At 60.1% G+C, this 27946-nt stretch overlaps 1 protein-coding gene across 1 annotated transcript in view; it reads left to right on the top strand.

Moving 5' to 3' along the window:
• MUC2 (mucin 2, oligomeric mucus/gel-forming) overlaps positions 1-8594 on the top strand; it is a 29419-nt gene extending 20825 nt beyond the window's left edge. The window contains exons 30-48 of the mRNA XM_064576418.1: positions 165-470; positions 746-975; positions 1287-1461; positions 1880-2127; positions 2712-2895; positions 3153-3375; positions 3990-4168; positions 4532-4605; positions 4719-4809; positions 4900-4931; positions 5632-5806; positions 6006-6110; positions 6262-6302; positions 6441-6563; positions 6651-6749; positions 7386-7514; positions 7633-7672; positions 7972-8098; positions 8200-8594. Coding sequence (XP_064432488.1) covers positions 165-470; positions 746-975; positions 1287-1461; positions 1880-2127; positions 2712-2895; positions 3153-3375; positions 3990-4168; positions 4532-4605; positions 4719-4809; positions 4900-4931; positions 5632-5806; positions 6006-6110; positions 6262-6302; positions 6441-6563; positions 6651-6749; positions 7386-7514; positions 7633-7672; positions 7972-8098; positions 8200-8437 — 2819 coding nt within the window. The 3' untranslated portion in view covers positions 8438-8594. The remainder of the gene's footprint in view (positions 1-164; positions 471-745; positions 976-1286; positions 1462-1879; positions 2128-2711; positions 2896-3152; positions 3376-3989; positions 4169-4531; positions 4606-4718; positions 4810-4899; positions 4932-5631; positions 5807-6005; positions 6111-6261; positions 6303-6440; positions 6564-6650; positions 6750-7385; positions 7515-7632; positions 7673-7971; positions 8099-8199) is intronic.
• The last annotated feature ends 19352 nt before the right edge of the window (positions 8595-27946 follow it).

Raw genomic sequence — 27946 nt, forward strand, 5'->3', positions numbered from 1 at the left:
TACCTTGAGACCGAGAGCCAGGAAAGTGGACGTCGGCCTTTCCACGCCACATGCCACGGCTTGAGTGGGTTTTCTGCGAGGTGGCTGCATTTGCCATCGGGCCCCTGTGGTCTCTCAGATGAGTGGATGCTATGAGCTCCCACCTGAAACCTTCATTTTTACAGGCATGCAGACCTCCGGTCCCACCTCCTCAAAGACCACCCCCACCAGCGAAACTACAACTGGGCCCCCCTCGCCCACCCCAGGAGCCCCCTCCACGCCCACTCCCACGACTGTGTCAACGACCACCACAGGAACCTCCACACCGCCCACACCGTCCAGGCCACAGACCGCCAGCCCCACGACCTCCCATGTGCCCACCCCTACACTGACCCCAATCTCCACCCCCAACCTCACCATAAGCACGGGCTCAGTCATTTCCCCCACTCAGCTCCTCTGCTGCGTTTTGAATGACACCTACTACGCACCAGGTACCCAAGCTTTTCCCTCTGGCTTTCGGGCGACAGAGGCTGGTGGGGCTTTGGTCTCTGCTTTCACCAGTGGTTGGGGGTCAGGCGTCAGTCTAAACCAGGAGCTCACTTGGGAAGCTGGATGCTGGGTGTGGGCGGCTGTCCCTGTGGTCAGGCCCGCTTTGCTGTGGCCGTGAATCAGGGAAGTGGGGTGTGGTGGCCTCGTGGGACCTGCCGCATGCCCTGGTGGCCAGCCCTGTCTGGACAGTGGAGGACTGGTCTCTCTCCCCTCGTAGGTGAGATGGTATACAACGGCACACACGGGGACACCTGCTATTATGCGAACTGCTCGCGGTCCTGCACCATCGAGATCTTCAACTGGTCATGCCCGTCCACACCCTCCCCAACACCCAGCCCTTCCGAGCTGGCACCCACTTCAACACCCAAACCACCCACGCCCACAGCATCGAGCACACCGGCCACCACCAAGCCCCCTGCGTGCCCAGACTTTGATCCTCCCAGACAGGTCAGTGTGCCGCGGGCTATTTCTTGTCCCCTTGGCACTGAGCACACTCACCCACCAGCCAGGTATCCGGAGCCCAGGCACTGCCTCTCTGCTGGTCATCCGAGACTCCCCTGTCCCTGCGCCCTGCACCACCACTGAGGCTTCTAGCAGCCTTCTGGGTGCAGGGTCCGCTGGAGCCCCCCACTTCTCACCCACGCCTTCCTTGCCTCAGTGAGCTGCCTCCTGCTCGGGGTGCCCGGTGCCCCAGCCTCCAGCGGGGTGGGGGGGGGTCCAGGCTGGTCCCCGCTGATCCTGCGCCCTTCCTGCCGTAGGAGAACGAGACGTGGTGGCTGTGTAACTGCACAATGGCGATTTGCAAGTACAACAACACCGTGGAGCTCGTGGAGATGGAGTGCGAGGTCCCGCCCAAGCCCACCTGCTCCAACGGCCTCCAGCCCGTGCTCGTCAAGGGTCCCCACGACTGCTGCCAGCACTGGGAGTGCGACTGTAAGTCCCCTGACGCCGCAGGACCCTCCGCCTTCTCCCTCTGTGGGCGGGGGGCGGCAGGGCCCGAGGTCCTTGGACGTGATGGCCGCCTGCGGTGGGCTTCCTCCTTGCGCCTCATCTCAGGCAGGGGGTCCAGGTGTGGGGCTTGCCTGGTGGAGCACAGCTACCTGTGCAGAATGAGCTGCTCCCGGGGTTGGAGGAGCAGAGTGGCACTCGGCACCCAGGCCTTCTGGCTCCAAGGCGGGGCTCCGTCCCACAGAACGGGCTTGCATGCCCCGCACGCCCCAGGAACCGGAATGTGCGGCGCCCCCTTGACTCCTGCTTGCTGTTCCCACCGTCCCTGGGCTCCCACCAGCCTCTGCCCCCGGCGCGGCCCCGGCCCGGGGCTCGGTGTGGCTCAGCAGAGCTCCCTCCTCAGGCTACTGCACAGGCTGGGGGGACCCTCACTACGTCACGTTCGATGGGCTGTACTACAGCTACCAGGGTAACTGCACGTACGTGCTGGTGGAGCGGGTCGCCTCCACGCTGGACAACTTCGGGGTCTACATCGACAACTACCACTGTGACGTCAACGACCAGGTGTCCTGCCCCCGTGCACTCATTGTGCGTTACGAGTTCCAAGAGGTGCTGATCAAGACGCTGCAGATGATGCCCATCAAGGTTCAGGTGCGTGGCAAGGCCGAGGACACCCAGGCGGGATGCACCCGTGGCGGGTTCCTCACTCGGCAGGGGACTGGGCTGTTCTCGCAGGCCCTCCAGGGGCATTCAGGGGCCCCTTGACCTCCCCCACTCATGCTCCCAGCACCTGCCCTAGTCCCAGGTCTCTGTGGCAGAAGCCCCCTTCCCGAGCACAGGCACTGGGCACACACTCACGTGGGGTTGCTGGTTCCTGTGGCCTGGGGAACTCTGCCCTCGGCATGCACCCCCGGCGACTCCAGGGGCCTCTGAGCGCAGTGTCCTTGCGACCTCCCCCAGGGGCCGGCCGGGACAAGTCTGGCCCAGAGCAATGGAAAGGAAGTGGGGAAGGGACCAGGGCAGGGGCCAGGCATAGGTCCCCCACTGGACGCACAGGCCTGAAAACAGGCAGGGGTGGGGTGATCCCAGGTGCTCTCTGAAGACTCAGCTTGCCCCGACTCACCCCTGTTGGACCCAGGAGGCTCTGTTTCCCGAGGTGGCCGGGGCGGGGCCCCAGGTGAGTGGCCACCACGCCTGCCCTGCTGGCTGTCCTGACCCCGGGTGTCTGGTCACAGGTGCAGGTCAACAGGCAGGTGGTGGCCCTGCCCTACGTGAAGAGTGAGCTGCATGTGTACCAGTCTGGCATCAACTACATGGTGGGAATCTCCGAGCTGGGCGCCCTCATCTCCTACAACGGACTTTCCTTCTCCATCAGGCTGCCCTACCACCTGTTTGGCAACAACACCAAGGGCCAGTGTGGTGAGCCCCTCGGCCCTGTGGGCTCCCTGCAGCCCTGAGGAGGGCGGCTCGGGCTGGGGGGAGGCTGGGTGTGAGCACCTGCCAGCCCAGCGGTGGTTCTCCGGGTCCCCGGCTCGGGGCCCTGTGGGAAGAGGCCAGTGGGAGTCCTGTCTGGTCTGTGCCCTCGGCCCCGGCCTGATGGTCACCGGGGGACCTGGGCTGGAGAAGGGGGGTGTGGGGCCGGGTGCTGGTGCGACGTGGGCTTCCTCCCAACACAGGCACGTGCACCAACAACACCGCGGACGACTGCGTGCTGCCCAGTGGGGAGGTTGTTGCCAGCTGCGAGTTCGCAGCGGATCAGTGGATGGTGAACGACCCCTCCAAGCCGCACTGTCCCCAAACCAGAGTCACCACCAAGGGCCCGACCATCACGCCGCCGGGGGGCAGCACCACCTCCCACAGGGACTGCACCTCTCCTCTCTGCGAGCTCATGAAAGACAGGTGCCCCTGCCCGTCACTAACGAACTGCGGGGTCTCGGGGAGCGGCTACCTCTCCCCTTTCTGTGCCGCACGCCTGTCTGCAGAGAGGCGCCGAGGCAGGGGGCTGAGCACGGGGCTGGGGTGTCGGAGGGAAGTCAGGGCACCATGGGCAGGTGCTGGGTCCCGGAGGGCCCAGGGCGGGGGCTCCTGATGTCTACGGGGCTGAGCTGTCTTGTCAGATATCCCTGGGCCTTTTCTGAACTCCCAGATCTCTCCTGCCTCGGCAGGGTCGGCTGAGCTGCGGGCCTTATGGAGAGCGGCTGACCAGGGCCAGAGCTAGCGTTCAGGGCTGGGTCAGGGAGGCACCCCCAAAGCTGGCAGCCATGCGAGCGAGGGCCTTGTCCCCAGAGGTGTGCAAGTCGAGGTTGGGTGGCCCTCTGCCAGGGTTGCAGGCGGGTGTCCCGGCACCTGGCAGCCACTGAGCTTGGAGCTCCCTCGCCTCCGACCACGGTCTGCCCACGGGCACTCGTTCGGTGGGATGCAGGCTGAGCCAGGCTCCAGGAGGGCAGCCGGGCGGAGGTGCTGGGCGGGTGGGAGGGCCGGCCAGAGTGTGACCCGCCCCCCCTCCCTCCCAGCTTGTTTGCCCCATGCCACGCCCTGGTACCCCCCCAGCACTACTACGAAGCCTGCATGTTCGACAGCTGCCTTGTGCCTGGCACAGGCCTGGAGTGCGCCAGCCTGCAGACCTACGCCACCCTCTGTGCCCAGGCGAACGTCTGCATCGACTGGCGGAACCACACCCACGGGGTCTGCTGTGCGTGCCTGGCTGCCCCTGCCCCAGACCTGTGGTCCCGCAGGCCAGATCGGGGCTCTGGGCTCCACTGGGCGCTGCGCCCGGCCTGAAGCCACACCGGGGTGGGAGGGCCGGCGGACAGGGAGAGCAGGCCTGGGCCTTGGGGTGGCAAGAAGGGCGGGCTTGGAGGGCTGGGGGCCTGGGGCTATGGCCAGCCTGCGTACCAGCTCAGGGATGGCGTGGGGGGCCGAAGTGGGCAGCACTGGGTGGCCGGTCACCCTCAGCCATCGCGGGAGTGGCTGGGCAGGCCTGTCCCTCGCCAGGGGGCCCACGGGCTCCTCCCTCCCAACTCTGGCCCCTCTGAGTCCTGTCTCCTTCCTGCAGCGGTGACGTGCCCGCCTCACAGGGAGTACCGGGCCTGTGGTCCTGCAGATGAGCCCTCCTGCGAGTCTAGCTTAGTTGCTACAAGGTGCGCAGGGACGGCGGGCTCGCCCCTCAGGCTGTGCATCGGGGCCCAGCCCGTGCGCACACCCATCTCATGATGCCCTCCCCCCCCCGCAGACTCCTAAAGCAGAAGAGCACCGGCCTGGTGGAAGGCTGCTTCTGCCCCGAGGGCACCACGAACTACGCCCCAGGATTCGACATCTGTGTGGAGTTGTGTGGTATGCTGCCCGTCCTCATTGCTCCGCGAAACCCACCCCAGTCCTGAGGCACCGGGCTCTGCTAACGGACTGTGTTCTCTCCCTGCCCAGGCTGTGTGGGACCTGACAATGTGCCTAGAAAGGTAGGCCCTTCCTCTTGGTGCTGGGGTGGGGTTCACCCACAAGCCCGGAATTTGGGGGGCTGGGGTGGGTTGCACACAAGAGTCTGGGAGTCTCAAAGCCTGAGTCATGTCATTTAAGTCCCGGAAGGCTGAGCCAGCAGGGGTGTCCCCTGGACGCCCACCCACCCGTCCACCTCCTTCCCTCTCCTCCCTCCTCCCACCCCTCCCTCCTCCCTCTCTCTTTCCTTCCTTCTACCCAACCATGCACTCACCCAACTATCCATCTATCCCTTTGTCTGTCCAACTGTCCATCCATCCATCCACTCATCCACCCACCCCTTCATTCCAACCACCCGTCGGTCACTTGATGCTCCATCTAAACCTGAGATGACATCTTCGCCACCGCAGTGTTGTCCGTGTCTCCCACACGTGGCCAATGCCTTAGCTCTATTCCGTGAACCCCCCCACACGAGTGGCGCATTTGCTGTGTGCTGGGCCCGTGGAGGCAAATGCCAGGAGCAGGTCATGGCTATATGGCGCCAGCGACATGGCCCCACGTGCTGGGAGGTGGGGAGGGCACAGGTTTCCCACAGGACCCTTGGTGCGACGCCCACCGCGGTGCCTCCTCCCGGCTGGGCACGGGCAGTGCTGCGGGGCGGCCCTGGCACGTGGCCGAGGGGGCTGGCGCCGCGACCCCTGCCCGCCCACTTCCTCCCTGCAGTTCGGGGAGCACTTTGAGTTCGACTGCAAGGACTGCGTGTGCCTGGAGGGCGGGCGCGGCATCATCTGCCAGCCCAAGGAGTGCCGCCAGGAGCCGGTCACCTGCACGGAGGACGGCACCTACCCGGTCACGGAGGTCAACCCGGCGGACATGTGCTGTAACATCACGACCTGCAGTAAGGCTGCCCCCCGGGCAGCGCTGGGTGCCTGGGGCTCACCCCGCCACCCCCGGCTGTCCTCAGCGCCCCGCTGAGCCAGGACGCCTCTGACTTGGGGGCCTGTGGGGGCTGGGCCGTCCCCCCGAGCTGGGTGTGGAGGGGGGAGGCCACTGCCCGCAGGCCCCGCCCTTTCCACTATCCCCCTCCCTCCCCCCAGAATGCAATACCAGCCTGTGTGAGGGGTTGCCGCCCAAGTGCCCACTGGGCTTCGAAGTGAGCAGCAAGGCCAGTCCTGGGAAGTGCTGTCCGTCCTACTCTTGTGGTCAGTGGGGCCTGGGAACCGCGGGCGGGGTCGCTCCACACGGTACGCACACCCACCCCGGGCCCGAGTGCCCATGCCGTCCGGTGGCTGGGTGTCGGCCGCGGGGCCAGGCAGGCCAGCCTGACCCGTGTCCCCATTCTATTCCTCCCAGTGCCCAAGGGTGTGTGCGTTCACGGGAATGCTGAGTACCAGGTGAGCCCTGGGCCCAGGGGTGGGGGTCCCGGGCAGGCTCTCAGGCTGGGCAGGGTGCCGGGGTGGGGGCAGCCCTCCGGCAGGCGGGCGGGAGGCGTGGGAGGTGGCCCTGTTCACCCGCCCTCCCTGTGCCCTCAGCCCGGGTCCCCAGTGTATTCCTCCAAGTGCCAGGACTGTGTCTGCACCAGCGACAGGAACAGCAGCTCACAGCTCAACGTCATCTCCTGCACCCACGTGCACTGCAGTGACTCCTGCAGCCCCGTAAGCCACCCCGTCCCCAAGAGCCACCCTCGCCTGTCCCCCGGCTCCTCCCCTCCCCACGCCCACCTGAGCCTGCGTGTCTCGCAGGGCTTTGAGCTGGTGGACGTCCCTGGGGAGTGCTGTGGCAAGTGTCAGCAGACCCACTGCATCATCAAAAGACCCAGCATGGAGAACATGATCCTAAAGGTGCGCGGGGAGCTCCACCTGCTCGCGTCCGCCTCTTGACTCGGGAGGGGCCGACCTGGAGCGGTGGGCGAGGCCTGGGACGACTCCTGCTGCCCCTGGCTGGGTCTCCCCAGGGCTGGGCACGGCTGTGCAAGGGTCCTGGGGCGACCGTGACAAGTGACCAGAGACTAGGGCTGGAAACACCGGGAATGACTGACTTTCCCAGCATGGAGCCCGAGTCCAAGCTCAAGGTGTTGCAGGGCCATGCTCCCTCCAAAGTCTCTGGGGGACCTTCCTGCCTCATCAGCTTCTGGGGCTCCAGGTGGCCCTGGGTTTGTGGCCGCATCCGTCCACTCTCTGCCTCATCTTCCCGTGGCCCCTCCTCTCTCTATAAGGACACTGGTCATTGCATTTAGGGCCACCTGTGTAATCCAGGATGGTCTCATCTTGAGATTTTTAACTTAATCACATCTATAAACACCGTTTCTCCAAAAAAGGTCACATCTGTAGGTGCTGGGGGTTAGGATGTGGACGTGTCTGTGAACTAGAGGCTGGTGGCTGTCCCGGGGCTCCTCCTGGGTGTCACCTGCTTGGCGGCTCTGGGCCTGCCAGCCGGGCCTCCTGCTGGGCCTCACCACACTGCCCTGTGCCCTGCAGCCCGGGGACATAAGTCACGACCCCACGAACAATTGCACCTTCTTCAGCTGCGTGAAAATCCACAACCAGCTCATCTCCTCCGTCTCCAACGTCACCTGCCCTGACTTTGACCCCAGCATCTGCCTCCCGGTGAGTGGGGGTCCCCAGGGCCAGGCCAGTCCCTGTCCCTTCCCACCCTGTGGCAGGAGGGGGGTGCTCACTGTCAGGGGGCAGTCCCGGATGCCAGGCTCATTCTCCTTCCCTCCAGGGCTCCATCACACTCATGCCCAACGGATGCTGCAAGAAATGTGAGTGCAGGCTGCTGGGAGGGAGGCTCCAGGGCACAAGGTGCGGCCAGGCAGGGCAGCTCCAGCTGGGACCCTCGGGGGGAAGAGGCACAGGGCGCCGTGTCCTGGGATCCCTGTCCCCTCTGTGCCACTCCCCACCGGATGCTAAACTTGAGGGCATCACCTGGGGTGCCCTGCTTGCTGGGGGGTGGCTGAGGCCGGGCGCGCTTGGGGAGGGAGAAGAAGCTGTGAGGGAAGAACCTGTAGGCCCCCTGAAGGTGTGGAGCCCCCACCCCAGAGCCTCCACCCCCTCTTGCCAGGCATCCCTCGCAACGAGACCAGGATCTACTGTTCCACCGTCCCCGTTACCAAGGAAATTTCTTACTCCGGCTGCACCAGGAAAGTCACAATGAATTCCTGCTCTGGGTTCTGTGGGACCTTTGTCATGTGAGTCCCAGGCCCTGCGTGTGCCCTGCTGGGGGTGGCAGGGCGGGGGCGGGGCGGTCCCGCGCCCCAGGGAGCAGCTCCTCACCGCGGCCCTCCCCCAGGTACTCGGCGCGGGCCCAGGCCCTGGACCGCCGCTGCTCTTGCTGTAAGGAGGCGCGCACCAGCCAGCGAGAGGTACGGCTGAGCTGCCCTGATGGCCGCTCCCTGAAGTACATGTACACCCACATCGAGAGCTGCCTGTGTAGGGACACCGTGTGTGAGCTCCCGCAGGCCCCGCGCCGCGTCTCTCGCCACGCCCGGGGCGCCAGCCCCAGGGGCCTGCCCCCGGGGAGGGATTGAGCAGGGCCCCGCCGTCCAGCCCCCACCCCGAAACCGTCCTCCGCACGCCCCCTCCCGCTGACCCTCTGAGCTTCCTCAGCTTAGAGGACCTCCTCCCTGCGGGTATTTATTTTCGGAGTCTTTGTTCAAGTCTTTGCTTTCCAAAATAAACCTGGGCAGACGCTGTGCTGGTGTGTTTCAGTCGGTGCCGAGGGTCTGGGTGGCTACCACGGGGCGAGTGGACGGAGAAGGCCCAGAGAGGGCACCCCCAGTGACCACCTTCCCTAGGCTACCTCCGAAAGCCCTGGCCTGCTCTCAGCGTGTCACGGCACAGGAGGCCCCCTTCCAGGAGGACTTCCCAATCTGAGTTTGCAAAAAAGGGCTCTCGGGTGCCTTTCCAGGGCTTTCCCCTTGGTGAGGCCCGGCAGCTCCGGGCAAGCGTGTGCACCTGGGTGTGCACATGGGTGTACACGTGTGGCTTGAGTGTGTGCGTTGAGACGTGCCTCATCCTGGGTCTCTGTGTTGGCAAGAAGGACGTCCTTGGTCCATGGGTCGGGGGCAGCAAGCCAGCTTCGGCTGCAAAGGCTGGGTCTTTCCTGGCTGCTCGGTGTGCCCGCAGAGCAGACTCTCAGACCCACTTGCGGAAGTTCTGGTTGGCTCTGTGGACCCAGGCGGGAGGCTGGCCCTGTGAGTGTGCACGTGCGTGTGCCCGGGCGTGCAGCCACATGGCCACCTGCCCGCATGTATCTGGGAAGCTGTTGTGGGAGCTGAGCCGCCAAAGTGGGAATTTTAGGGAAGGGACGCCTCTGGTCCTTTTCCAACAGAGCGTGCCAGGCTGGTGGGCCGTCTGGGTGGCCAGGGAGACGGCTGGACCAGAGCGGAAGCTCACAAGGTCGGGTGGGGAGCCAGCTGTCTGTTCTGAGGCAGCAGACCCCCAGCCTGAGCAGCTGGCGAGGGCACGGGAGCCCTGGGGCCCTGGGCCGAGGGGCCCTGAGTGCAGTCATCCTACCTGCGAGCATCCTCAGAAGCCTAAGGGGAGGGTGCCGATGTCCCCTGGGGCCCACAGTCTGTCCTCTCCCACGAGTGTCTGCCACATTTCACACTTGACCAAACGGAGGCTCTCAGGGAGGGTGGTGCCCACAGCAGTCTCCTCAATGCTGGGGGACCGGGGGGCTTGCACCAGGGGGGACCGGAACACCCCTTCCTCGGCATTCACTGTGTCCTGAGGAGCTGGGCTGCAGGCTCGGCCCTCCCTCAGCCGAGCCCTCCCCGACCTGCCCTCGCCTGACATCACGGAGGGCCGTGATGGTGGCCAGGGTGTGTCTGCATGTTGGCACGATCCTGGGACCTGGGACCTGGGGCCTGTCCAATGCCTTCTTGGCCTGGGGGGTGGCAAAAGCCCTGCACAGCCCCCTCTGGTGATCACAGGAGCCCATACTGTCCCTGGCCAAGACCTGTGGGCTTTCTAGGTGGTCAGTCGGCCTGGGCTGGCCTTGGAGCTGCCAAGTGACACCCTCGAGCAGGAGGTTTGCTGAGGGCACGGGGCGGGGCGGGGGGCTCCCAGCCTCGGCTGTGTGGCCAAGTGGGGGTTCCGGGTGCTTCAGAACTAGCCTTTCTGTAAAGCGGTCAACGTGCCTACCTGTGGCTCTCACCTGTTCCGAGGTGTGCCCCCCGGAGCCACCGAGGGCCTTGAGCTCCAGAAACTCTCGTACTGTGTGGTGTGTTTCGTTGATGTGGAGCTGAGCTCCTGGCCCATCCTGGCAGTAGGTCACTTCTGCCCCGCCTGGCTGTGCCCTTCTGGCGGGCAGCCCAGCACCAGCAGGACCACCTGCAGCACAAGAATGGGGGGGGCTCGTGGCCTGCATCTGGTCAGGGAGAGGGTCAGCCTCGGGCCAACGTCCTCATCCACCTCCTGGCTCTGCAGCTGTGAGGTGGGGGCTCTGGGTGACCAGGGGTGGGCGAGGGTGCAGCTGCGCCCGGCTTGCTTCTCTAGGCTGCGCCCCCAGACCCCAGTTTAAGCAGCATCACCAGGTTTTCTCTTTGACACATGGCAGTTTCCATGAGGCTTTGTTTGGAAAGAGGTTTTCGGCTTCAAAATCATTTGTTGACCCTTGGCAGATGGTTGCTGAGACTGCCCCCCTCCACCGGAGGAAGCAGAGGATGCTCCCCAGACCCCCTGCCCGACTCTCTGGAGGGACGGATGAATGATCCATGCACTGTGCGCCAGCCTTGCCAGGCCCAGAGGCCGTGTGGGGGGTGTCCCTTCGCTTCTTACAGGCCGCCCCTTCTGTTCCCACTGTTTACATGATGGCTCGGAGGGGTCTGCTAGGGACGCCCATGCAATGGGCAGCCACCCTGCCCTCTGTCCAGGAGCGACCGCCTTGGCTGAGCCCCTCCTCACCCTTCCCCTCTACCGCTCCCCAGCTTCTGGTCTCCAGCAGAGTGGTCCGGTCCAGAGGACAGCCCACCGGCCCACAGTCTGCTCCATGGGTGTCCCTCACCTGCCCAGGTCTGGTTTCTAGCCAGGGAGGAGTCGCCGTGGAGACCCCAGCGTGGAGGCCACACTTTACCCACCATGGTCCCTCCTTCTCTGGGCTGAGCACCAGCTTTGCACTGATACCCTTGGGACCAGTTGGAGATGCTGATCTGCCCTCTGACCTGAGGCAGAGAGGCCCCCATCTTGTCTCCAGGGCTGTCCCCGAACCCTCGCAGCCTTCGGAGGCCTCGGATGTTCTTGATCACACATTCATGGGACCCAGCTTGGCGCCCTTTTGTAAAGCAGGGGCTTCTCAGTGAGGGCTCAGCAGAGCAGGGGCCCCCCGCCCCCAACCGACCCCCGCTCTGTCGGCCCAGCCAGGACGGTCTTCTTGGGTTCTCTCTACCCAGAACCAGATGGGCAGGTCCTGGAGCGTCCTCTTCAGAGGAGGAAGGTGGGTGCAGGCGAAGGGGGGTGAGGGGCAGCAAGGGAGGAGGTCTGGTCACGTCTAGCTCTTTCGTCTCCCTCATCCAGCCCACATCCCTGAGCTGCATTGTCCTGGGGCTCAGTGGGGACGCGGGGCCTGGGACAAGGTCCAGGTGGCTGTAAGCTCAGATGCTGGGCCACATGGTCCCTGCTGCCACCTGAGGGGGCTCTGGGGACAGGGGGACAGGCCACCCAGGGCCCGACGAGGTGTCCAGAGGTTATGGCCTGTGTTGGCCACACTGGCCTACCTTCTTTCCACACAGCATCCCTTAGATTAGAGGTGTGCCTCGTGGTCCTGCTATGCCTGGTTCCTGGGGACGCCACGGCATCCCGAGCATCTGGCTCAGTGGGCATTCACACGCTCTCAGGAGCTGGGCCTTGTGGGCCTGGTGTGGCCTCCAGGGGTCAGTCCGGCTCAGGCTCTGGCTATACCGGCAGGCTCGGTTGGCTGAGGGCCTGGGACGCCCTCCCAGCCCCTCACCTCACAGTGGGATCATGACCATTACGACGAACGGCCAGTGGCCAGCCTGCTGCCCACTGGGCCTCCCAGAGGCTACACTCATTCTTCAGCACAGGGGAAGGTGGCAGAGCCAGGACCCCTGCCTGGCCCCAGAGACAGAAGGGGCTTCGGGGTCACCCTGCTGTGATGTCAGGTCCTGTCCAGACTCTGGTGCTACTCCTCCTGAGTCTGCTGGGCACCATGGGTTAGGGGAGCCCCAGGCCCCACTGTTTCACCCTCAATCATGGGGCTTCTGTGGAAAGAGCCAGGAAAGAGCCTTCCCTGAGCAGTGGCCTTGGGAAGGCAGGGTGGGCGACTGAGGATGGTCCCCCCGCCCCGGCTGTCTCCCCACCTCCCTTTCCTGGGGGAGCGTTTGTCTGGAGTCAGAGCTGAGTCCACTGTCCAAACGGTGAACACGAGCTGTCCCGGCTTACACAGCGTGGATGCATCTCGAAAGTGCTGGGACAACACGCGACCACACACTTCCTACTGCGGAGTGTGGAAACGACAAAGTGCGGGAGCAGAAAGCAGAGCCGTGGTTCCCTGGGACGGGGGCCTGGGGAGGGGACCGGCCGCAGAGTGGCACAGACACGCTCCGTGGTGGGCACATGCCACGTATCAGACTGCACGTCACCTGATGTCGCTTACGGCACGTAAGTCACACTTCGATACGAGAGTGAGCCTTCCGACAGTTGCCTCGAACAACTACTACTTATTTAGCTCATTATTCCGGTTCGGAGCCCAGGCTGGCTCGTCACGTGTCTGCCGTCAGCTGGGGGGTCCACAGGGCCAGCTGTGGCTGGGGGAGCGGGGCTCACGGACGCCCCCCTGCACAAATCCTCTTCTCCAGAGTGAGGTGGCAGGTCACACGATGCCCCACTGTTTGCAAGAGTGACAAGAGGACGGCCCGAACACAAGCACTTCCTGTGCTGCCCCCGTCACATTCGCGGCTGTTCCGGTGGCCACAAGCCACGTGCACGACCACGCCCAGATCAGCAAGGACACGCCACGGGGTATGCACGACCGGGACTTTGGCAGCCTCACGTCACACGGACTAGATGGTAGAAAGAGTGGGAAAGCCCAGCCGTCTCATTTGGAAACGAATTAGTGTGGCCCCCAAATCGCTCAAGAGCCGCCCAAGGAAGGAACGCTGTGCACAAGACCCACTTGTTAACACAGAGACGGACACCCTGAGGAATACATCAGCACAGCAAATTCAGGAGCGGAGCTGAGAAGCCTCGAGGGGCAGGAGCTTTTCTCTGTCCACAGGGGGGCTGGTCCCCTTCGCCCCGGCGCCTGCCACCCTCCTCTGGAAACAGAGGGCACGGCCATCCCGCCTCTGCTCTCTCCCATCCTCTCGGGGTGACCCGGAGGGGAGCTGGTCCAGGCCCATGCTGCCAGCCACTGGAAGGTTGTCTGTTGAATTCCAGGGGGACATATACTCACCCACAAACGTAGTCCGCGGCCTCCAGTCCGTGAATTTATAATTCACGAAGTCAGGTGTGGCCCTGCATCTGCCAAGACCCTTTGCTCATTTTTCAGCTGATTCAAGCACTCAGGTGTGGGGGTTTGCTGTGTACCAACCTCCCCCCGCACCCTACGTCCCAACAATCCCAAGCGAGTAGGGTTTTCCCGGGATCCAAGGACACGAGCACGAGAACAGGTACCGGCGACCTGTGCCCGCCCAGAGAGCTCTGCTGTGTGGCAGTAACCGAAGCCCCCGAATCTTGGTGTTCGGTCACTCAGGCTTCCTGGCTGCTTCTGTGTGGCTGGGGCCCAGTGGCACATCCTCTCCCTCGGGGACCTGGGGCCTCCAAGACCGCTGGCCACTGGCCGTGGGAGGGCCCCGCGGGGTGTAATCCTCCAACCAGCCGTCCCGGGCTGCTTGCCGCTCACCGCCGTGGGCCGGGAGGTGCCATGCCGCGAGGGGACGGCAGGGGGAGCCCGTGGCTCGCTACGAGCCCCGGTGATGCCCACCTGCGCAGATTGCGGGAGGAGAGCCCCGTGAGCTTCTTGGTAGGCGCACAGGCAGCGTCTCACAAAGGTAAACAGCTGGTCTCTACTGTGTTAAGAAAGAGAACCCCGGCCACAAGCAACGTTCTTTAACATGTTAAGGGGTAGCTGTCAAAAGATGGCAGTAGCCCTCAGATGTGACGCCGCGACTTTCGGACCATCCCCGTGGAGGTCGGGGAGAATGGGGGCTCTCCGCCGCTCCTGCCCTCCACCTGCGGCCTTCGGGAGGTTCTTGCCGGATCGCTACAACAAGAAACAGAAATAGTAAATACCAGGGTTAGAAAGAGATTAAACCGACCTGATTTAAAGATGCGGTGACCACCGAGAAAGCCAAGAGAACACTCTGCTCTGTTTGGGGAACGGGGAGCTCAGTAACATCGTTGGATACAATGTTAATGAAACACGAAACCACACCAAACCAAGTGGCGAATGTAATAGAAGATTATCTCACTAACAGCAGCCTTAGAACCTGTGTCGATTCCTAAGAGCCAGTCACACAACGTGTCCCCGGCCTTTACGGGGCAGTCCCTCCACAGTGCGGGTGGGCAAGCAGGAGGATCTTCATCCGTGGAGAGCTGCGTCATGCTCACGAGAGGTAAGATTCAGGTTTGAAAACTAAGGTCAATTCCCGGCCAACAGCCGTGTAAATCCAGTGAAATGCCCTTCAGAATCTGTAGGGAGCTTCTCATGGGACGCGGCGGGCCGCTCCACCAACCCGTGAGAGGGGCAAAGAGCCACGGGGAACCAAGAGCGTTTCAAAGAAGTGCAAGGTGAGGTTCACCCGTCTGGCTGGCTTCACCCGTCTGCACCACCCACGAGGCCGAGTGGACTGGGTGTAGGGACAGGGAGTATTTTCTTTCTTGATGGACACGTGGGTGAAGCAGGAATGGCAACCTGCTCGTGGTGGGTGAAGCTTGTCGGTGGTACATGGGCACCCATGTGGTCATGTTCTGTTCTTCACAGTGTGTTTGAAGTCATTCCTGGGACAGAGAATGGGAGGTGGTGATGCTCCGAGCTGTTCAGTGTGGGGTCTCAGGCCTGCTGTGGGCAAGTGCCAGGTTCGGCCCTGAGCCCCGCCCCAGTATGTCGGGTCCCAGGTCCTCCCCTCTGCTGTGGTCCGCTTCTCCCTCCCCTAAGCCGGCCAGGCGGAGCCCACGGACCCAAGACCAGGAGTGTACAGGTGGGGCCAGGCTCTGAAAACCTCAGGGCGCTGGGTGGACTCCAGCGGAGAAGCTCCCATGCTTGCTGATGGCGTCACATCAAATCCCCTGGCTCAGAGGTCCGCAGCCAGTCCTTGCACCCACCCACCTGCTGGGCCCCTGGAAGGCATTTTCTCCCTGTGGAGTGAGTTTGGATTCACTTTCTTATAGATTGTCCTGGGCTGAACCGTGTTTCTCAAGCTTCGTATGTAGGAGCCTACCCCCAGCACCTCAGAAGATGACTGTAGTTAGAGAGAGGGCCTTTATTTATTTTTTTTAAAGGCTTTATTTATTTATTTGACAGAGAGAGAGCGAGCAAGCATGCACGAGCAGGGGGAGTGGCCGGCAGAGGCAGAGGGAGAAGCAGGCTCCCTGCCGAGCAGGGAGCCCGATGCAGGGCTCTATCCCAGGACCCTGGGATCATAACCTGAGCTGAAGGCAGACGCTTGATGACTGAGCCACCCAGGTGCCCAGAGAGAGGGTCTTCAAAGGGGTGATCAAGGTAACACGAGGTCACCAGGGTGGCCCTGATCCCGTGTGACCAGGGTCCTGGTAAGAAGAGGACATCGAGACACAGACCCGCACAGGGGACGACCCTGTGAGGACCCAGGGGGAGGACGGCCGTCCACACACGAAGAGAGAGTCCTTGGGGGGACCCTGCCGCCCCACACTTGCAGAGACCGGGCGAGAATACGTGTTGTGTGAGCTGCCTTCTCTGGGGGACTGTGTCACGGCTGCTCCCGGACACTCACAGGCCAACCCAGCCCACGACTACATGGGAGGGAGGACAGGCAGACAGTTCGAGAAGCTTAGAGAGGGCCAGGTGGTTTTCTGCTGAGAATCCACTTCCTGAGGCGCCGCAGGGATAACGGGGGAGTAAGCACCAACGTAGTGCCCTGTGCCGAGGGCAGAACCGCTTAATCTACGTGGCGATCTTGAGGGGGGGCCCCTCACCTTCACAGATGGCAAGCGGGCTGAAATGGGCAAGTGACTTTGGGTCACACACTGGCCCGGGCTGGTCGTGTTGCAGGAGTACCTGCCCTGTCCTGGCCGGAAACGCTCCCTCGGCCCGAATTCCTGCTCTTCCTATGCACCTCTGCAGCCAAGCCACCTCCCCTCTGCGCCGTCAGTGGACAGTGGAGAGTTTGGGCATTTTCACCTCGAATCTCCTCAAGTGTCAGCCGGCTTATTTAAAGAGGCCTCAAAGAGATGGCAGGCTCCTCCCAGCAGCCCAAGGCCGTCACTGGGCTGCTCTGGGCGAGGAAAGGGTTGCTTTCTGCAGTTTATCTCCAGGCTCAGCGAGCTATCCAGCCACCGTCCCGTTTCCTGCATGGCTGAGAGGCGCTCCCCGCCTGCCCATGACACAGACAGGGCTCGGCCGCCGCTCTGCAGGGTGGGCAGTGGGCTACGGGGCCACCATGCCCCCTCCATGACCCTCCCCCCCAGCTCTGGCCAGCCCCCTCCCCAGGGAAACCTGGATGCTGCCCCTTCTGCAGCCTGGGCCTCCGGGTGTCTGCCCCCCTCCACTGCCCAAACTGCCTCTCCCTACAGCCGGCAGAGTCAATTCCCACCTTTGCTTGAAGGGCCCCAGAGGGACCTGGACACATGCTGAGAACTTGGAGGGTAACCCCTGCAGTGAGCGTGGGCCCCAATGTGACCCCCACTTAGTGCTGGCCTCCAGACCCTCCCGGGGGAGGATGCCAGACAGGGTCTCCAGCAGGGGCATCCTGGGCCTCCTGTCTGTGAAATCAGGGCCCAAACAAGACCAGACCCCAAAGAGCAGTTGTCTTAGGGCCCTTTCAGACCCGTTGGCTGGGCGGTGGGCCGCGCTCCATGCTTCAAAATTTACCAGCCACAGGGACCGCTTCTGCCCAATGTGGGGTGCTGGCATGGTCTACGCAGAAGCTGGATGGAGCCTCTTGGGAATGCAGCAGGTGCCAGCCACACTGTTGACCCTGGGGGTCCTTGCTGTGGTTGGGTGCACAATGGCTGGAATCAGGGTGGGGGTGCTCCTGTCACCTCCCCAGCCCTGCCTGGGGAGCCTGTTGGGGACTGGCTGATGCGTGGGGGTCTGGATGTCTTGCATAGACGGGGGTGGGGGTGGCATGGTGGGAGAAGCCCCCAAGGGCATCAGAACACCCACACTGGTGATGCACCTGCTGGGCTCTCCCACCTGCCCCCAAGCCTGTGTGTTTGTGGTCCCAATCCGGGCCCCCCGGACACATGCACTCTCTCACCAGGCTTACGACTTGTGGCAGCTCAGTGCTTGCTCCTGGCATCTGAGTCCCTGAGTCTCTGTGCCAAGCCCTCGGGGGCCTCGAGACCCCGAGGATGGTTCTATGTCCTGCAGTTTGAGTGACGGTTCAGCTGGGTATAAAACAAAATTCAAAGATCCTTTCCTTTGGCACTTAAAATATATGGCTGCGTGGTCCCTTCACCAGAGTGCATGGAGGAGTCCCAGCCGGGCTCACCTTTCTCAGACTCACGTCCACTCCCCTTAATGAGCGTGACTCACCTTTGGTGATGTTCTCATGAGGGTCCACACCAGGAGCCATTCTGGGCCAGCGCCCCCAGGCCCTCCCCGATGCCAGTGGCTGACCGTCCGGTCCAGGTGCTTGGTTTATAGCCTTGCTTTTGTCTTTTACTGTCGCCATATTATTCCTATTATTGCTTTAATGTTGTTCATCTTCATGAAAACTAAAAAATTTTGATTGTGGTAAAATACACATAAAATGTACTGTCTTCACCGTCTCTAAGCCCACAGCTCAGGGACACTAAGCACATTCACACTGTTGTGCAGCCATCCCCACCACCTGTCCCCAAAACTTTCCATCTTCCCAAACTGAGACTCTGTCCCCCTGAGTCACCGACCACCACCCCTCCCCCAACCCCCACAGTCCACTCCTTGTTCCCTGTGAATCTGGAGACTAAGGACCTCATGTGGGGGGAATCCTGCAGTATTTGTCCTTTCATGACTGGCTTATTTCACTCAACATCACGTCCCCCAGGTCCATCCACGCTCTGGCAGGTGTCAGCGTGTCCCTCCGTGTTCAGGCTGAGTGACGGTCCGGTGTGTGGATGGACCACGTTTATCCGCTCGTCCGTCGACGCTTGGGCTGCTCTCAGCACTGCTCTGTGAACATGGGGGTGCATATGCTGGTTTGAGGCCCCTTTTCAGTTGTTTGGTAGGATTCCAGGGTCTTCTTAAGGAGGAAGGAGGGATGCTGATGGGGTCAATGTCTCATGAGGACAAGCTCTCAGACCCACCTTGACGTGAGCTGGGCTGGGCAGCCGGGGAGGAAGAGCTTCTGACCCAACAGCCTGGGTACGGGCAGGGGCTTGGGAGGAACAAATGCCCGGGGGTCTGGCCCGTGGCCCTGCCTGGTTATTGCCCTTATGACACACTGATACACGTCTCTCCCCTCGGTCCACGGGCACCACTGCTGACCTTCGACCTCCGACCTCCACAGCCGGGAGCCTGATGAGGGATGAGGCTGGGGGAAGATGGAGGGGCCTCACCAGCCTGCGTCCCCGTGGCCTCCTGCTGCCCTCCCTGCTCAGCTGACCCCAGCTAAGCAGCCTCGGGCTCTGTCTCTCTGCATCTCTGTATCTCTGTGTCTCTGTCTCTCAGACCACGCCCCACTTTGGTGTTGACCAGTGACTGTGTCATTAGATGGGGCTTCATTAAAACCCCACAAATCTCATAACTAAATAAGGCAGCCTGGCCAGCCCTGTGTGCAAACAAGAAGCATCCGTGTGGCCTCCACCCCATTGTTCAGGAGTGTGGGGACCAGGTCCTGGGGATGGGGATGGACAGTCCCCCAGCAAGTCCCACTTCTGGGACAGTCCCTCCTGGCTGCACCAACACACCCTTACCCAATGTCCTTCCAAAGTGCAAGGGGACAGTGGCCCAGCCTGGCTGGGGTCTAGCTGCTGAGACAGGGTGGGGGTGCTCAGGGGACCCCTGCAGCCCCACCCCTGCAGCCCGGCACAGGTCTGGCCCACAGGGTGACTCACAAAGAGGAGGGAGAGCAGGCCATGGGAGGGGACAGGCCCCAGGACCCGGAGGCAGTGGTTTGGGGTTGCCGCTCAGAGTGACACGCTGGGGGGCCAGGGAGCAGCGCACTTTGGGCTGAGACCCCCCAGGCTGCACTGGCTCCATCCTGGGTCTGGCTCACTTTGAGCTGGGGACCTGCAGATCCGGCTCCTGCCTGGGCTGCTTGGGACCCTGGCTGCTCATTCTGGCCGTGGCTGCCCCATGGGTTACATAACACGTACACAGTGAGGGTCGAACCACAACATCTCCACCCAGTTGGGGCTGGCAGTTGGGCCTCCGTGGGAAGGGCTGTGTGGCCTGTTTCCCACCGGCCTGGGCCTGCACCTCGGTGTGTCTGTCCTCTGCCCTGGCACAGAGGGAAGCTGCGAACGTGTGTGCCATGCCCTGACCTCGACCTCTCCCGGCAAACGCCATCCCTCATGGGTGGTGGGGGCTGGGGAGAGCTAACCCCATCTGCTCTGGGGGTAGCTTAGCTTCATGGTTTGCTGGGAGGGTTGCGGTGGGGCGGTGGCCCTGCCACCATCCTGCTGAGCCCCTGCTGGGGAGGGACTGTGGCAGGCAGGGTCTGTCCCCTCCACGTTGCCCCAGACGGCCGCGAGGTGGATACAGGTGCAAGCAAGCAGGGCCACTCCTCTGACGGACCTCCTGGCTTCAGCTGGTCAGGCTGGAGGCAGGGCTGTCCAGGCCCCCAAACACCATGACCTGACATCGGGGGGCACTTGCCTTTCTTTGTCCTGCTGGGATCCCCCCTCCCCGTGTTCTTTTTGGGCCCCAGGCAGAACCAGGGCTCCATGAAGGCCAGGCTGGGCAGACCACACTCTCCTTACTGCTTATGCAAACCCCAAATCTTGCTCTGGCGATCCCCAGTGTTCCCTGTCCTTGAGCATGACGGAGAGGGCTAGCAAGGGCCTGCTCTCCCGGGCCGCACCGTGGGCCTTGTCATGGGAAGCCCTGGGGGGGGACGTGAGCCCTCAGGTGGGCCGATGGCCTCCCTCCTGCCCCACGGGTGCCCTGAAGGAAGTTCTGCCTGGAGTGCCCCACACAGAGGTCGCTAAACTGCAAGGGGCTGATCCCCACTCCTGGAGGGCCAGCCTGGGCAGCTGTTGGGGGCGCTTGGAGGTGGCAGGACAAGGGCCCTGAGCCCAGCGTCCTGCGGTCCAGGGCCCTGCATGGGGTGGCGGTGGTCTGAGAATCTGTGCTGACTGTTGGTCACCACCTGTGTGACCACTGTTTGCCTTCTCCTTTCAGCTGTGAGGTCCAGGGGTGGGGCAGCCCCCAGGCATGTGTCTGTGGGACGAGGAAGGAAGTGCCCACACAAGAGCATCCCCACGGGGCAGGGGGCTGCAGAGTCCCCGAGGCTCTCGAGTTGGAGGGACACAGGACAGCTGAGGATGGTCCCACCCCCAGCCTGTCCCTTGTCCTCCTGTGCCTCAGCTGGCCCTCCCACATGGGCCCAGAAGTGCCCTTGGGATCCCGATGGACGTGCTGCGCTGGGCAGCCCAGCCCCAGGGACAGTGCGTGGGGCAGGCCTGCCATCGTGGAGACCTGACTCTGGACTGCAGGCTTCTGCCCCCAGGGCCTGACCTGCCAGGAGGGGCGAGAGCCTCGGCCTGGGGGCCAGCCCCAGGACATCGTCACGGGGGGGTCCTTCAGAGTGGGGCGTCTGGAGACCCTCGGCCCAGCTGTTGCCCCCCAGCGCCCCAGCCCCTCCGTGGCCAAGGCCTGAGCGGTGGCTGCAGCGGGGGGGGGGGGTCAGCCTCCGATGGCCCAGGGTCTGGCCGTGGCTGAGTCCTGTCTCCCCGCCTTCTCGCAAGAACCTGGACTCTCCAACCCAGGGCATGTTCCCCAAGGCACTGATGAACCAGGCCTTTGTTTTCCCTGGGAGGAGGGGAGCAGAGACGATATTTTCCTTGTCTCTGAGTAGATGTGATTCTCGCCGTCCTGGTGCCAAGGACGTGGCTCACAGGCCCATGAGCCCTGCAGGGCCACAGCCGTGACTCAGGCTGCCCCAGGGAACCCGGAACTGCTGCTACCCCCCGGAGCAGGTGGAGATCCTGGATTAACCCTGGAGACCAGCACACTCGCCTTTGTCATCAAATACCCCTGGGGGAAGGGGCGCCGCCTGCTAATCCACCATAAGGCGACAACAGAAAACCGTGGTTTGGGCCGGGCCTCCCTGCGGCAGGTGTCCTCGCTGGGTGGCTCCCCAGACAGCCTCTCGGTGGGTCGCGGGCAACAGCCCGAGTTCGCCCTCCTGGAGGGCACAGCGCGGACACGACCTTCCTGCGTGTGTCCACTTGGGGGATGCTGCGCCCTGCCACACCCCCTCAAGTCAGCTCAGACAGTGTTGTCCCTGGGGAGCAGGCAGGATGGGAGGGATCCCCCTCAGTGCCAGGTGCCCAGAACGCCCTGGGCCAGTGGGGTGCATTGGCTCTCCTGGGGGGGATGCTGGGGGCGCCGTGAGACCACCACGTGATAAGCACAGGGATCCGTCCCGAGCTGGACCCCGGGCTGGGTCTGACTCACGGGAGGACACCCTCCCCTGGGACGATCCGGCTCCACTTGAGGGCAACATCCAGCTGTCCCACCAGGGGCCTGACCTGCCAGGTCACCAGCACATCTCCCACGAGCCCCACAGCATGTATGGGACAACACGCAGGGGTGAAGTCCTCGGGGGGCAGGTTGCTAAGGTCATTCAAGCACTGGCCAGTGGGCCTCTGTGGAGTGTTTGCTCTTGGACACCTCTGGCTCAGCAAACAGAATATGCCAAGTTTTGCCCCAGTTACTTTTGCATTCATGGAGTAAATCCCTGATGGGCAGTGGTCACTACTGCTGGGAGCCAGGCAGGCCTTTCTCTGGAGACAGAGGGACCAACAGACCACCGTCCGTCAGGAGTCCCCAAGTCCCATCTGAGTTGGGAAAGCAGGGTAGGTGGGGCTCTGGGGAGTGAGGGGAGGGGCACCTCTGTAGGTAGGGGTGCTGGCCGCGCTGCGAGACAGCCGTCCTGGGAGCCCTGGTGCTTGGGGACATTGGAGCTGGGACGAGGGGCTGGGTTAGTCCAGCCTCATAGCCAACCCTTCCAGTGGCTGGGGGTGGGGACAGGGCTGTGGTCCTAGAGGGGCCCAGGTGGCACCCCACAGTGCCCACCATGCTGGCCACTTCTCATTGCCCTCCCTGTCCACTCTCAAGTAGCTTGCAGGGTGCAGTCATGCTGGCCCCACTCCTTGATGGTTTCCCCAGGACCCACCCCTCTCCAGCTCCCATGCTTGGAACCGCTTCCTGTCCCCACCAACCTGCTGCACCCCACAGGGGAGGGGCAGTGGTTCTTGCCCTCCCCACTCCCTCTACCCTGGCAGGCAGCCCTGTGGGCAGGGATCTCATTTCCCTCCCTCTGGGTGCCCAGTGCCCAGCCCCGGGGAGGGGCTCAGGGGCATGCTGCACCTGCCCCCATACTCTCAATGTCCAGCCAGAGAACTGAGGCCCAGAGTCACCTGGCAAATGCCTCCCTGCCACCCTGCCCACAGCTGCCTGATGAAAAAGGGGTCAAAGGACTTGGTTCTGGTTGCAAGCCCAGGGTATGCAGACAGTGTCCAGCCAACCAGGAGGGGGGTTAGGGTGTCCTGACCTTTCCCTCCCACATATGGGCATTCCCCCAGCCTGGGACCTGTCCACTACCATGGATGGAGGTCCTTCCTAGCCCGGCTGTCCTGCAGGTGGGCATGGCTCCAAGGTGACCCCTGCAGGAAGGGGGAGGGGACCCTGCTGGACAGCTGAGCTGGGGCAGTGGAGCGAGCCTCTCTCTCTTCCTCTGTCACAGCCCAGCGTGAGCTCCTCTTGGGTATGGCCTGGATGACCTTGCAGATAAGCAGATTAGTGCTATGTGCACCCCAGTGGGTGAAATCGGCGTTATCAGGGCCAGGATGTTGTCTCAGGTGGAGCTGCGAGACAGGCCCAGTTGAGGCGGGCGTTCCCAGGCCACCAACAGGCAGCATGGCTCACTCCTGCCCCACAGCCAGGGGAGGGCTGGGGCTGGGGGCCTGGGTGGGTGCAGACCCACAGGTGCTGGGGCTCCAGGCTGAGACCTCCCCAAGGCACCCAGCAGCCCCTTCTTTCTCCCACTTCTGCACTCCCTGACCATGCCCATTCTGAATTTTTGCCCCCAGGACGCCTGTTCACTTCCAGCCCTATGTCTACTTATAAGATGTACCCTGCATCTGAACCTAACCAGGACACCTTCCATGAGACCCGCCACATCCCCCTGCGGGCAGTGAAGCCCCTGGAGTCCATCCTCAACCTCCTGTCCCCCTTTGCTGTGCCTGCAGAAAGGAGATAGGCTCCTGAGGTCAAGCTCCCAAGTTAGGCCCTCTGGCTGAGCCCCAGAAATGCCCATGCTTCCTGGGAGCTTGCTCTGGCCAATGGCACTCTGGGAGAGTGGGCCTGGGGCCCCGAGGCTGGCCCAGAGCCAAGGTGAAGTCACCAGCTGGGGAGAGGAAAGCAAACACCCCTTTGTCTGCAACCTTGGTTTCTGCTTGAGGGGTTCAGGGGACAAAAGCCAGGTGGGCTGAGGAGTCTGTAATCTAGACAGGTCCTACCCACAGGCAGTGGGGGAAGGGACTTGGACAAAGACGCAGAAACTATTGGAGCAAGCTCCCAGTGTCTCCAAGACCTCTGAGAACCCATTGAGGGGCCAAAGGAGGGCTAGCCAAGGCCATGGTCCTGGCCCAGACTGGGAGTCAACACCACCATCCTCCTCCCACCATGAGGTTCCAGAAGACCCACCTGGTTGGAGCCAGTTCTCAGGGACTGCCTTGTGGCCTCCCTCCCAAGGGCCATGTGGGACCCACCCTTCCCCACCCTTGTCACACACACCTAGAATGTCAGCCTGTTCCCCCTGCCCCTAACTAGCATCAGACCTCCTCCAGTGGGGGACCCACCTGCAGGGCTTCAGCAAAGAGGCTGGGCCTGTGGGGGAGATGTGGTCACATCAGATGTCATCAGCGACTCATAAACCTACCTGACTGGTGAGTCTGGGAACGAGTTGAACCCATGGCCCTTATGAATAAGAAAGTATCAGAGGTCAAAGGAAGCAAGCAACGTACAAGTCAAACCACCTGAAGTGGAAAGATTCATTAGCTATTATAACAAACATTTCCCTTGAGAGGTGGGGGGGAGCATAGTTTTGTAAAAAAGATAAAATAAAAAGGGAAATGAGATATATTTTAGAAAATATTAATTCAGGGCGCCTGGGTGGCTCAGTTGGTTAAGCGACTGCCTTCGGCTCAGGTCATGATCCTGGAGTCCCGGGATCGAGTCCCGCATCGGGCTCCCTGCTCGGCAGGGAGTCTGCTTCTTCCTCTGGCTCTCCCCCCTCTCATGCTCTCTCTATCTCATTGTCTCTCTCAAATAAATTAAAAAAAAAAAAAAGAAAATATTAATTCAAGAAACATTGACTCAGTGAAGCAAAAAGTGGAAGATGGATGAGAAAGGTAACAGACTGACACGAGGAGGGTGTGCGAAGGAAGTAGACAACACAGGGAGAGCTGACATCTCTGCTAAAACCAGTAAGGAGCAAGATGACAGTGCACAGCATTGAATAAGTAATGCGGAAGATATCAAAAGTTCTCTAGAATAAAGAAGAAAAGGACGAAGAGATGAACTGGTGTGAGCGGCCTCTTCAGTGTTTTTGAAGCAACTCATATCAGACCAGTGCGCCTGCCAGCAAGGATGATCAGCTCAGGACAAAAGATAAAATACAACGGTTTTAAGTATGGGGAGCAACCCAGAGCTGGTGGCAACCAGATGGGTACTGCCCTTGAGAAAGAGAAGCCAAAGAGGAGTGGTCCGCATTTTGCTGGCTTCCCCCAGAAGAACCTCCCCGGGCTGCAGGCACGCTGGGCAGAGCTCAAGTAAAATGCAGCATGCTCACGGGGCTCAGGAATCTGAGGTCCAAGCTCAAGGTTGCTGGAGAGCCTGGAAGTTAGAAGGAAGATATGGAAGTGATGCAGCCACAGGTTATCGGCTGAGTCCTTAAACATCGCACATAATGGGGGGGGGGGGAGGGCCGGCAACGCTAGCATCGCAGTGGAAAGAAATAGTGGAAGGCTAAAAGATATAAGAGTTTGGAGTTCAAGTCACCTGATAAACGGCTTGCACTTCCCATTAAAACTCCGTAAGCACTGCATCTGGGGTAAGGACTGTGTCCCAGGATGAAGAGCTGCGCCCCGAAACCTGACACAAAGCTGAAAAACGTTCAGACAACAAAGCCTAAAGCATCTCCCTCAAGATCATCCAGCGAGCAATAATTTAACTAGCACCAAACAGAAAACTCTTGTGACGAAGATGACAGAGTCTAAGTTCTCTGCCATGTATCACACACAAGGTCCAGTGTCACATGGCAAGATAGTGTGACCGACAACCAAGAGGAAGAGAACACCCACAGAGATCATGTTTTGGAATTAGAACATAAACTTTTTAAAGTAGCCTTATAAAGAAACTAAGTAACTTCAGAAGAAAATGGATATAATGGAAGGAGGAAGTTCAGGAGAGATACAGAAACTCTGGAAAATGACCAAATGGAAATCCTAAAACTGAAAAAAAAAATTGAGATAGAATAGTCATTTAATGGCTATTAACTGGCAGAAGATAAGGTAGTGCAGAGGAAAGGATCAATGAGCTTGGAGGAGGTGAGTAGAAATAATCTACACTGAGGAACAAAGAGGAAACAGATGTTCTAAAAAGTCTCAGTGACCTGAGATAATGTCAGAAATTAAGTTGTTTGAAGAGAAGAAAGGAAAAAAGGGGATAGACAACGTATTTGAAGGAAAAAAATGGCCAGATGTTTTCTAATTTGACTAAAAATTAAGGATCTTAGTTCCAAGGAACAAACCCCAAGAAGAATAAATATAAAAAAAAAAATCACATTTATGCACATGATAGTGTGCTAAAAAGAACAAGTGAAAGAAAATCTTTAAACAGCTAGGAAAAAAAATACATATAGCATACAGAGGAAACAATAAAATGGTAGCTATAAATCCAATCATATAAAAATTTGTATTAAATATAAGTAGACTAAATTGTCCAAGTAAAAGGGCAAATATTGTATACAAAAAAGCATGAGCCAACTATATGCAGCCTACAAGAGACACATTGTAAATATACATATGCAGAGAGGTTAAAAGTGAAAGGATGGGAAAATGTATGCCTTGTGATCAGTAATCAGTCACAAGGAAGCCAAAGTGGTTGTATTACTAACAAAGTAGACTTCAAGACAAAGGGTATTACCAGAGATAAAAAGGGTCATTTTATAGTGAGAAAGTGCCAATTCTCAGGAAAGCATGACATGCCTAATAACAAAGGTTCAAAATACACCAAGTAAAAATTGACAAAATTTAAGGGAGAAACAGACACACCCACAAGATTTGGAGATTTTAACGCTTTGTTTCCCCTCAGTAACTGATAAAGCAAATAAATAAAAACTCAGTAAGTCTATCAAAGATCTGAAAGACTCCATGGACAGACTTGACCTAGTTAGTGTTTTAAACACTACCCAAGAACCCCTGATACACGTTCTTTACAAGTCCACGTGGACCGTTCATTAAGATCTTGAGAACACCGTCAGGCTATAAAACAAGGCTCAATAAGCTTCTAAGGACTGAAATCATCAAAGTATGTTTTCTCACTAAACTAGAAATTAACTAAAACCCAGTAACAATAAGGCAGTGAGAAAATATTTGAAAATCAAACAGCATGGTGAGTTCTAAATCACCTCTAGATCAAAGATGTCATGATAGACATACCAGAAATGGTAATATATGGGTAAATATAAATGAAAAAAAACGAATGCATACTACAATCCTTAAGGAAATCCCTAAAAATATAAAGCGGTATTGCTAGAAAGCCAACGGAGGTGTTAAGAACTCAATAATGCAGAGTCCTTAACGGACTGTACTAAGTGTTGGCAAGGCCGTGGACCAATTGGAGAGGAGGTGCCACATGCTGAATATACGGCCCCAGAATTCTACTTCTAGATATTTACCCAAACGAAATGTACAGAGAGTGTGTATGAAGAGACTTGCACAAACATGTTGTGGCAGCATTCTGGTTATTAGAAAAGACTGGAAACAACGGAACTACTCAGCAGCGGTGGTTGAAATAAACAAGCTGCAGCATCCCCAGTGGATGCCAGGCAAGAATAGCGAGAAGCCGTCCGTGGATATCGCACAACATGGGCAAATCTCAGCACATTATGTCGAGTGGCATGAGTCCATTATGACTCCATGTGTATGAAATTCCAGAATGGGCAGAAATGAAGTATAACGACCAAACCCAGGCCGGCTGGGGGGGGGGGGAGGTGACGGGAAGGGGGCTTGCACTAGCCTTTTGGGGTGATGGGAATGTTGTATGTTCATTGTGACGGTGGTTCCGACGTTTGCCCCAAATCACCGACTATTAACTTGAAATGAATCCATTTGATTGCATGGAAATTGTATCTCAATAGAGTTTATTTTTAAAATAAAGAATACATTGATTAACTGCAAAGAAACAAGGAAAGAGGAACAAGGACAAACTGAATTGGGCGGTAGTAGGCTCAGCCAAGCACACGGGAACTCGAGGAGATTGGAGACACAATAAAAACAAAACGAAGCATTTCTGAGTCGAAACAAGACTTCAGTCTTGCTCATTCAGCTAGCTGTTTGAGAACTTCTGCTTTTCATTGAGCCAAGTGCGCAGAACAGACAAAATTCTTGCTTTCATGGGGGTTAGAATTTAGCGGGATTATGGTTTGGTTATAGAATCTCAG

This window comes from Mirounga angustirostris, unplaced genomic scaffold (genome assembly GCF_029215605.1).
Source record: "Mirounga angustirostris isolate CCGP_5_RB_7025 unplaced genomic scaffold, mMirAng1.0.hap1 SCAF_13, whole genome shotgun sequence".
In the NCBI taxonomy this organism is placed as follows: Eukaryota; Metazoa; Chordata; class Mammalia; order Carnivora; family Phocidae; genus Mirounga; species Mirounga angustirostris.